Source organism: Artemia sp. Qi Xiang Cuo, chromosome 14 (genome assembly GCF_049724085.1).
Source record: "Artemia sp. Qi Xiang Cuo chromosome 14, ASM4972408v1, whole genome shotgun sequence".
NCBI classification, from domain to species: domain Eukaryota; kingdom Metazoa; phylum Arthropoda; class Branchiopoda; order Anostraca; family Artemiidae; genus Artemia; species Artemia sp. Qi Xiang Cuo.
Genome location: NC_142807.1, coordinates 27,991,045 through 28,003,175, shown reverse-complemented (window position 1 = coordinate 28,003,175; position 12,131 = coordinate 27,991,045). Strand labels below are relative to the sequence as shown.

Genomic DNA, 12,131 nt, shown 5'->3' with positions numbered 1-12,131 from the left:
TACCACGGAAAATGAAAAGTATCTTACCAAAAATATTAGATCATCGTAAAATCTCATACAATTAAACTTTGGAATATCCAAAATAAAAGAAAACGTTGGCTAACGGTTTTATTTACTTATTTTTTATTGTCATAAAAAAGTTTTAAAATTCCAATGATTCATATCAATTTAAAGTTTACGAAATTAATCCAGTAAACAAAATACTGACATCTAAATTTATTCTTTCTAAGTCAGCCATTTATCATTCAAAGTACCTGAAATAGGTTTCAGATCAATGTTAGGACAGAACACTAGAGAAAAGAATAAGGTCAGGAAAATATTGATAAACAAACCTTCCAAATTAGTTGCAACCTGTTGAATAATGTCTTCAGAATTGAAGGTAAAAACCACCTTGTTATTTTGGTCAGTATGTAGCTGAACGAAGTTATTCATATAATCATAGGCATATAAAACAAGAGAGGACGTATCAAACGTTCTGATATTAAGAAGTATGTCTTCGGAGAAAAAACGAAACAATCCAAATTTATGTGCGTCAATTTTTGACGTGGCATTTGCTTCGACGAAGGTTCCTCGAGATCGGAATGTTAAGGCATTTTTATTAATATCTGAAAATAAGAAAAAATAAATAGTAACAAATACTGTCACTATATATATATATATATATATATATATATATATATATATATATATATATATATATATATATATATATATATATATATATATATATATATATATATATATATATATATATATATATATATATATATATATATATATATATATTGGTCATCTTTTGAATTATTGCTTTAAGTTCGAGATTTAAGTGTTCAATAACATATAAATATCACGTGAAAGAAACAACTCCATGACGAAAATTGACTTGTATATATACATATATATATATATATATATATATATATATATATATATATATATATATATATATATATATATATATATATATATATATATATATATATATATATATAATATTATATATTATATATCACTATATTAATATTATTAACACTTAAATATCAACTTAACAATAATTATATATACTAATATATATATATATATATATATATATATATATATATATATATATATATATATATATATATATATATATATATATATATATATATATATATATATATATATATATATATATATATATATATATATATGTATATATATATATATATATTGGTCATCTTTTGAATTATTGCTTTAAGTTCGAGATTTAAGTGTTCAATAACATATTAACATCACGTGAAAGAAACAACTCCATGACGAAAATTGACTTGTATATATATATATATATATATATATATATATATATATATATATATATATATATATATATATATATATATATATATATATATATATATATATATATATATATATATATATATATATATATATATATATATATATATATATATATATATATATATATATATATATATATATATATATATATGTATATATATATATATATATATATATATATATATATATATACATATATATATGTGTGTGTGTGTTACCGTGAATGGTCCAAAATTGGTGAATGTCGGAGATACTTTTTTTTCTCCTTGGATTTAGTCAGTGTTGCCAGTCTGCTTTTTCAATTTAATGGAAGGATTGATTATGACAGATAAGGTTAGGTTTAGTTCGGTTACTTTAAGTTAGGTTAGCTTAGGTTTTTAACCCATTTGTGATATTTATAACCAAATTTAAGCTAACCTAACTTCAACTTTTACCATCATAGCTTGCATAAGATTGAAAAAGCTGACTCGCAAAGCTATGCTAATGTTTTCTAGAGTGAAGAAAGATCTAGATAGGTCATGACTTTCAGAACATTTGTTTCTTCCTCCCAGCACCCTTAAAGTTTTTTCTTAAATGTTTCTGAAATCAACCGGAAAAACTTCCAAAATGAAGATTGACAAGAGCGAATGAATACCAATCACGTCGTTACTATTCTTAAGCGTTTCGACCTGCGTTAGTCTTGCATTGTATTTGATCTTCTATTTGTATCAAGTTTGTGTTCGGTGATTGTTTGATTAATTAGGCGCCATGCAGATCAATTGAGCCTTGTAGGTCAAATGAGGAGGTCAGTTGAACTTTGAGAGTGATCTTGGAAAAATATTTAAGTAAAATATTGTTATTTTCGACTGGAATTTTATTAAAGTAGGTTTTTTTTTTTCCTTTGAATAGTTCAGAGATACCAATTTACAAACTGATCAGGAAAAAAAAAAAATTTTCCATGAACGACGCAATTACACTTGCACAAAATCCCCGATGCTCCGCCAATTTCAATACTAATTTAAAAACAAAACTTATCGAAAAATGTATCTCAAAGTAAAGTAAAGGGTCATATTAAAACTTAGACGATCAGAAAAGAAAATTATATAATGATTTAAACTTAAAACGGTGCTTGATTAAAAATCAAAAATCAATTTTTTTTTTTATTGACATACCAGGCAAAGAAGAGAGTAAGCGATTAATACCAAAATTGGGATATTTATATAGAAGATAAGCTATTCCGTAATATATTTTCATACTGGTCATTTTAAGGAGATAGGAATTTTATTTTGGATTTGATTCTATTTTTTTTCGTTTGTAAAACCCAAGGCATTTATTATAAGCAATCTAGGATTAGAATGGAAGAAGGTCTTCCAGGCTCTGCACTTGCCACATATATCAATTATAGAGTGAGAATTGATCCTAGAGTTTCGAAAATACCTTCTTTTTTGTATCTTTGTTTTCAAAAAATGGAATAATTCCTTCCCCCCCCCCCCTATGTTTTTTTCAAATTGGCTCCACTGACGTTTGGTAGGTTTTCAAACAGTTTGTGGTAACGAACTTTAAGTAAGGACCGACCCGGCTCAATACTAACCGAAACTTTAAAAAACGGAATTTTAGACCAATAGATAATCAAAACAATTAGATTTTTATGCAAATTTTAAATATACACGTTTCATGGAGTTTACTCCTACTCATCAAAAGTTACGAGCCTGAGAAAATTTGCCATATTTTCAAAAAAAGGAGGGAAACCCCCTAAAAGTCGTAGAATTTAATGAAAATCACACCATCAGATTCAGCGTATCAGAGAACCCTACCATAGAGTTTTCAAGCTCCTATCTGCACACATGTGGAATTTTGTATTTTTTGCCAGAAGAAAGATCACGGATGCGTGTTTAATTTTTTTCCAGGGGCGATTATATCAACCCAGTGGTCCTAAAATTTCGCAAGAGGGCTTGTTATAACGGAATTAAAAGTTCTAGTGCCCTTTTTAAGTGACCAAAAAAAATTGGAGGGGAGCAAGGCCAAGCTCTTTTTTTCCCAAAGTCACCGGATAAAAATTTTGAGATAGCCATTTTGTTCGAAATTGTCAAAATATCTAAAAACTATATCTTTGAGGACCAGTCAATCCCCCACAGTCCCTGGAGGAAGGGATGCAAGTTATGAACTTTGCCCATTGTTTACATATAGTATTGGTTATTGGTAAGTATACAGACGTTTTCAGGGGGATTTTTTCTGTTGGGGGGGGGGGGGGTCGGGAGGATTGGGTAACGGGAGAGGATCTTTCCACAGAGGTAATTTTCAGGGGGTAAGAGAATTTACATGAAGGAGCACTGGATATCCCAGCATTATTTAAAAAACAATCAGAAATTAAATAAAAAAACTAGTTTTTTCAACTGAAAGTAAGGAGTAAAATTAAAACTCAAAACGAGCAGAAACTATTGCGTATATGAGGGAATTTGTCCCCTCGTCACTACCTCGCTCTTTACGCTAAAGTACTTTTATTAATTTGAAAAGAGTAATTTATTTCAATTAAGTGGTCTTTATGATTCAGGCGTCATTCTTTAAGAATTGGAGCAAAATTTGAACTTTAGCGTACAGAGCGAGCTATTTAAAGGGGGGTGAACCCCCTCACATTACGTATATTGGGAAGTTCATCGCCTCGTCAGTACCTCGCTCTTTACGCTGAAGTTCGAATTTTGTTAAATAATGGCCGATATATGCAATAATTTGTTTGTGTTATTTTCCGGTCAATCTTAGCATTTAATTTTACCTTAGGCAGCTTCATAACTATGATTCTTATATAATAGTAAACCAAGTTTTTTTCAATTGAAAGTAAGAAGCAACATTAAAACTTAAAACGAACAGAAAATATTACGTATATGAGATGGGTTGCCTCTCCTCAATAGCTCGCTCTTACGCTAAAAATTGTTTTTTAACTTTTAAAAGAGGTTATTATTCTAATTAAACAGTCTTTGTGATTCAGGAGTCATTCTTAAGCAACTGGGACAAAACTCAAACTTAGGTTATTATAAGGTTATTATTAGTTAAAAAAAAGTAAAATTAATATGCAAATTTAGTTTCAATATGTACGGTGAGCTAAATTCAAAACGTGCATTAATTCAAAAACGTTCAGAAATTAAATTAAAAAACAAATTTTGGTAACTGAAAATAAGGAGCGATAATAAAACTTTAAACGAACAGAAATTATTCCGTGTATGAAAGAGGCTGTCCCCTCCTCAACACCCCGCTTCTTATGCTAAAGTTTCTTTATTGTTTTATAAAGAAGGGTTGTGAGAAAGAGTCAAATTTTAGCGTAAAGAGCGGGGTGTTGAGGAGGGGACAGCCCCTTTCATATGTGGAATAATTTCTGTTAGTTTTAAGTTTTAGTGTTGCTCCTTACTTTCAGTTAAAAAAAACTTGTTTTTTTTTTAATTTAATATTGACAAAGGCTCATACTTTTCACTTTTTTCACTATTTGAACTGTTACATTTTTTTGACGGGCAAAAAAAAGAATTTCACTACAACTAAATCTAGAAAACTTGAACAATTTTTTTCTTGGGTGAATCAGAGCAGGGAAGGACTGAATTTCGTTTCCGTCACTACGACTTACTCGGCTGTAAAATCAAAATAGCCTTTAGCCTTATGCTTTTATGAATGTTTTGTTTCTAAATTTTGACGTTTTTCTTTTTCTGTTTTTGCATTGTGGGGTTGGGTATGTGGTTTTTTTTTTATTTTTTTTTAACGGAAGTGACTTGCCAATCTATGAAGTGTATTTTATGGCATGATATAGATTGTATTTCCGCGAGGAGGGACGGCAGTTAGCATTGTTCAAAGCCTTAGTAAAGAGGATATTTTTTAGAATTTGCATAAGAAGATGGAAGTACCGCAGAACATAAAGTTGCCCAAGAATGTGAGCGAGTAGAGTAGGCTCCTTAGCTCTCTTCGTCCACAACAATTAATGTTTCAGTGTAACTTAAAGTTCAAATAACAAATATTATAGTTCTCGAGATAATCAGCATAAGGTGAATTGAACTTACTAGTTTCACAATTATGTCCAAAATGAGCTAACGGATTTTGACATATGCACTTGTAAGAACCCCAAAATTCAACACAAGGTGCATCATTTTGACAAGGATTGGGATCACAAGATGGCAAACAATGTTTCTGTATCATATCTGGAAAACGGGCGTTCATGTAAGCGTACAAGTTGACAACTTCGTTATTCATTACTAAACCACGATAACATCCAATGAGACCTTCAGTATGATTCGAACGCTGCAGCATTTCTCTGAAATTTGAAAATTAAATTAAAGTAAGTTTCCCCAAAAGTGGAGTTTGCACATTTCTTTATCAGGAAGGCTGTTGGGTAAACAAGATTAATAATATTTGTCTCAATAAATTAGAGCAATTAGTGTTTTAAGTTTGAGGAAAGGCATTACCAAAATCTTGTGGGATATTATCAGAATCTCGTCTGATATTATCAAACATCTTGCACTACATTATCAGAAATATCGCCTGACATAGCCAAAATCCTCTATTGCATTATCAAAACCTGAAGTGTTGTTATCAAAATCAAGCAAGTTATAAGCAAAATCTTGCATTGTATTATCAAAACCTTACCTGACATTAACAAAATATTTTCTAGTACTATTAAAACGTGTCTAATATTGTCAAATCTAAAATGGTGTGATCAAAATCATGTTTGCTATTACCAAAATTTAACGCAGTACTATTAAATTGTCTCTGCTATTATCAACATTATCAAAATCTTGCGAAGTATTAACAAACTCTTGTATGAAATTATCAAAATCTTGTCGGATATTATGAAACATCTCGCACTACATTATCAAAATCTCGACTAATATAATGAGAATCCTCTTGGGTAATATTAAAACCACACACACTACTATAAGAATCATGCAAGTTATTAGCAAAATCTTATATGGTATCATTATAATCTCGCAAGTTATTTGCGAAATATCTTCAGCAACAATATAAACGTGACTGCTATTACCAAAATCTAATACGATTCTACCAAAATCATGTTACCTATCAACTAAACTTAACATAGTGTTATCAAAATCGTGTCTGCTATCATCAAGATTATCAATATTATGTCTAATTTTATCAAAACCTTACATGATGTTATCAAAGTCTTGCATGATACTATCAAATCTTGTCAAATATTACAAAATCTTGACTTACATTATCAAAGTCTTGTGAGATATTTTAAAAATCCTTTCAGGCATTACCTAAGTCTTGCAAGTAGTTATCAAAATCTAGAATGGTTCTAGCAAAATCGTGTCTGTTACCATCCCAATATTATCAGACACTACCAAAATTTAGTATGGTATTATCAAAATCTTGTCTAATATTATCAAACAGCTTCCACTAAATTATCAAAATCCTGTCACCTATTAATGAAAGTTAACATAGTGCTATCAAAATCGTGTCTGCGATTATCAAGAATACCAAACTCATGTTTAGTATTATCAATACCTTACATGATTTTATCTAAGTCTTGCATGATATTATCAAATCATGTTAAATATTACAAAATCTTGTCTTGCGTTATCAAGGTTTTGTGATATTTTATGAGAATTCTTTCGGGTATTACCTAAATCTCGAAAGTTATTATCAAAATCTAGAATGGTTCTAGAAAAATCATGTCTGTTACAATCAAAATATTATCAGGCATTACCAAAATCTTGTTTGGTATTATCAAAACCTTTTCTGATATTATCACAAATCTAGCACAACGCTATCACAATCTTGCCACATGTAACAAGAATCTTCTATTGCATTATCAAAACTGAAGTGGTATTACCAAAATCATGCAAATTATTAACAAAATCTTGCTTGGTATTATCAAAATCTTACCTGACACTAACAAAATATTCTCCGGTACTATCAGAACGTGTCTGATATTGTCAAAATATGGTAGTGTCATCATATGATAGTGTCATCAAAATCATGTCTGCTATTGCGCAAAATTTCACGTAGTACTATGAAATCGCGTGTGCTATTATCAAGATTATCGAAATCTTGTCATGTATTACCAAACTCTTGTATAATACTATCAAAATCTTGTCTAATATTATGAAACATTTCACATTACATTATCAAACTCTCGACTGGTTTAATGGGAATCGTTCATGACAATATCAAAACGATACATAGTGCTATCAAAGTTACGAAAGTTATTAACTACATCTTGTATGGTATTATCATTTAATATCGCAAGGTATTAACAAAATATTTTCAGCTATAATCACAATGTATCTCCTTTTACCAAAATTTATTATGGTCCTATCAAAATCATATTGCCTATTAACGAAACTTAACAAAGTGCTATCAAAATCATGTCTACTATTACCGAGATTGTCAAGATCTTGTCAAATATTATCAAAACCTCACATGACATTATCAAAGTCTTGCAGGATATTACCAAATCCTGTTAAATATTACAACATCTTGTCTTGCATTATTAAAGTGTTGTTGATATTATGAAAATTCTTTCTAGTATTACCTAAATCTTGCATGTTATTATCAAAAATTAGAATGGTTTTAGCAATATCGTGTCTGGTACTATCAAAACATTATCAAGTATTACCAAAATCTTGTATGGTATTATCAAAATCTTGTCCAATTTTATCAAACATCTTTCACTGCATTATCAAAATCTCGTCCGATATAATGATAACGCTCTATTCCATAATCAAATCCTTACATGGTATTATCAAAATCATAAAACTTATTAACAAAATATATCAGGGTTAAAATCTTACCAGGCATTAACAAAATATTTTCTATTACTATCAAAACGTGCCCAGTATCGTCAAAATCTAAAATGGCATTATTGACATAATCAAAATTATGTTTACTATTACCAAAATTTAACATAGTACTATGAAATCGTATCTGCTATTAGCAAGATTATCAAACTCTTACCAAGTATTATAAAAATGGTGTGTGGTACTTTCAAAATCCTTTCTGGTATTAACAAACACCTTGCACTACAATACAAAATCTCGACTGGTATAATGATAATTCTCTATGGTATTATGAAAACCTTGGATGATATTATCAAAATATTGCAAGTTTTTAACAAAATCCTGCATGGTAATATCAAAATCATACCTGATACTAACAAAATATTTTCAGCTACAATAAAAACTAATTGGATTAAAAAATTCAATTTGGTGCTATCAAAATAATTTTCACTATTAACAAAATTTAACGTAATGCTATAACATCGTGTCTGTTATTATCAAAATTATCAAAATCTTGTTAAATATTATGAAATTTCAGGTAGTTTTAAATTTAAAAGTCTTCTCCCTACTGTTGTCATCTACACATTTGTACTCATAGATGGCAATATCTTATACTATCCCAAGTTCTACCATCTATTTCAGTGTAGGATTATATGGCAGCACAAGTAATTTTAAGATGGGTTACACTATGTTAACTGATTTAAAGTTAGGAACCTCTTGTATATTACAGTCCTCGTCAAAATCCCTTTTACATATGTCTTTTGATCAAGCTCAATTTGTCTACTGATAATAACTTGGGCCCATTGCCATTCTTTTATAATTAATATTTTGGCATTCAAAGCGATGTTTCCATGAATTTTCTTATTACTGGAAGCTGAGATACCGCTACGAGTGGTGTAGGAGCATAGCCCAAAAATAACACCTGGCAAGTGATGTTTCCTGGAAATGTTCATATCAGCAGAAGCTCAGATAACGTTAGTATTGGCCAGTTGTATTCGTTGAGTCTCCACAGTCACTGGTTGCTGATATTCGTTGAGTCCCTGGTGGTACTGGCCGCTCATATTCGTTGACTCCATAGTACTCATGTTCTTGAAATTAAATAAAGAACAAAAAATTCCCATCAAAATACTTAAGACCTTACTGGGAATCAGTAGTTCTGTCAATTTTAAATATGCATGGTCGTGACTTACGATGATGGATACACATAGAGTCTTCCGGCCTTCCTCTGCTCCTTATTTTAATTCGGAATTTGAGATCTAATATACATCAAAAAGTCCTTGGAAGTTTCAGAACAATCTCTCAAACAGTTTATGGGAAACGATGGATGTGCAAAGCATATTTTGATTTACTCTCTACGCGTGTCGTTTCCAAAGAATGCCCTTAGCAAAATTGTAATATCTTGGCCTAACAAACAAAGCTCCTAGCCAATACGACAACCAAGACCGAACATAACCCCCTTTTCTAATATGAACAAAAAAAACAGTAACAAGTATTATCCCATGAGCGTAAAGCGTAACATTTAGCCCTATAACAAGCGGAGCTTATTCCGTATAGGAGGAAGGCTGCCCCCTCCTGACCTTCCACCTCTTGTGGTTTCTGGCCGCATTGTAACCACTCAGGACATCTGATCAACATTTCAAATTACCTTTTTTGTTCAAAATAGTTAAAATTGTCAACAAATTTGAATCCAAGTACTACATAACCCCCACAGCCCCTTGCATAAGTGCCGTAAATTATGCAGTGTGTCAATTCTTTACATATATATTTTATAGTGGAAAAAGGGAGGCATGTTTGATCTTGGGAGCCCACATGCTTGAAAGTCTTAGGGACTATCTTTTTGGTCAAAACCAGAAATTTTATTCCCACACATTTCATATAGAATAGGTTATTTTAGAAACTATAGAGGGGGATCATTCGATTAAAAATTTTTCAGTCTTGTTTCTTTTTTAAAGGCCAAAAGGAGAGCCTCCTCTCTTGTTTCTTTGCTACTATACGGCTTTCCTTTAACTCCTGTGACATCGACTCAAATTTTTAGATGTCTGTTTTTTTTTCAAAAACTTCGAAATGTTTAATAAGTTTGCCTTCGGGGTTGATATCAGCCCCACAGCCCCAATGTTAAAGTAAATCTTACCCTACTATTATAACTCAGCCCTCGAACCACGGAAAAGTAATTAAGATGGACTCAAATTCAAAAATAAATACTACAAAACATTCTAAACTACAAAGTCTGCCTATATTTCGGAATACTAGTAGAATATTCCAGAATTCCTTATTTTCTTCAATATTTTTATTTGTCATACTTTCTATGTGGCTGCTCAATTTTCCATGTGAGGGAAATTTTCCACGGGAGGGAAATATCTGGGACAAATTTACACGAGGGGGATTTTACTGGGGGGGGGGAGAATAAGTCTAGCAACGTCTTTGAAAATTTTGCTCTTATGAACAACGATTAAGAAATATACTGATACCAAGCTTAACTTACTTGAAAATTGTTTTGGGGGTCTCTGGAATTTCAATGTAAAATTTATGCCAATACTCAGACACTGTCTCAAATTCAAATTCATTTAATTCAAAAACAAGACATAGCTCTCGTGGGCAAAGCCCAAATATGATGTCTCTTAGTCATAATTAGCAAAATAAAATTGTCTGATAAAACTTCGTCAGGATAAATAAACTAAAGGATAGAAACACTTGAGATTGAGAATAAAATTATCTGATAAAACTTCGTCAGGATAAAATCAACTAAACAATAAAAACACTAGAGATCATTGTAATATTTCACAAAGCTTGGCACAAAGAATTTACTGTAGCGCATGGTGTTACAGTGGACTGGGGTTAGTTTCGGAACCTTCTCAGCCACTTCCCTGGGGGGACGAGATCTTATAGGGACAAAAGGTGGGGGTAGGGATGATCGGTAGATGGGATGTTGAAGGAGGGAGGAGCCAAATCTTTGGCATAATTTTCCTCGGCGGGAAGAAAGGGACTCACGTTTAAATTCCTTGAGGTAAAAGGAGTAAGGTAGAGGGGAACCACCATAAATGATTTGCAGTGATCTCTTCTGGACTCGTTCTATTTTATCAATTTCATCCTGGGTAAGGGCAAAGTGCCAAACCGGACAAGCATATACAACTAAGGGGGGGATGAAAGTGTGAAATATTAGTTTCAGCTTGTCCTTAGGAACTCGAAATTTTTTCAGTGTTTTTAGCATTTGTATTGCGCCGCTAGCTTTTTTTTACAATTGTCTTTGTATTCTCCCACCATGAGAGGTCAGAAGAAAACACCACACCAAGTAAAGTTATTTTATGGCTTATTAGCTCGGAAGCGATAGGAGGTTCGAATAACGGTTGAGTATTCTGAAGAAAAGAAAATGTCATGACCGAGCATTTGTCTTTATTCACGACCATGTTTAGTTCAGCCGCCTCTGAAGTAACTTTGTCGATGAAACCAGCAGCATTGCTCTTCGAATCCTTAGATACGATTTGCGTTAAGGACAAGTCGTCAACGTATTTCCATCTGTCCTCCAGCTCAGTAGCAATTTCATTTATCATGAGGAGGAAGCCTAGCGGCCCGATCACAGTTCCTTGTGGAATTCCACATAAAACTGGCAGAGAAGTGGAAAATTGGTCTTTATACTTCACAGTTTGCTCTCTATTTGTTAAGAAGCCCTTGATGATTTTAATAATTAAGCTGGGTATATTTTTATCCGCCATTTTTTCTAAAAGGATTTTGTGATCAACAAGGTCAAATGCTTTTCTGAAAGCAATCGCAATTACATTTATCCATTTTCCAGGTTCATCCAGGTGTTTTAAAATAAAATCAATTAAATTAACGAGGTAATGAACTGTCGAACACTTAGAGATGTTACCAAATTGCTTTTGATCAGTTACTTTCAAAAGATATTTTTTCAGCCATGTGGCAACAAAGCTTTCGTATATTCTGCTAAAAATTGACGTAACTGTGATCGGCTGGACACCAGTGAAATCATTAGCTGCTCCTTTCTTTGGAATGGGAGTAATAAACCCTTTCTTCCATTTCTTT

At 31.5% G+C, this 12,131-nt stretch overlaps 1 protein-coding gene across 6 annotated transcripts in view; it reads right to left on the bottom strand.

Annotated features, from left to right (window-relative positions):
- axo (axotactin) overlaps positions 1-12,131 on the bottom strand; it is a 228,528-nt gene that overhangs the window by 53,379 nt on the left and 163,018 nt on the right. For all 6 annotated transcript variants that reach the window (XM_089100414.1, XM_089100418.1, XM_089100415.1 and 3 more), the window contains exons 20-21: positions 5,358-5,608; positions 333-605 (exon numbers count right to left, since the gene is read on the bottom strand). In XM_089100414.1, coding sequence (XP_088956540.1) covers positions 333-605; positions 5,358-5,608 — 524 coding nt within the window. The remainder of the gene's footprint in view (positions 1-332; positions 606-5,357; positions 5,609-12,131) is intronic.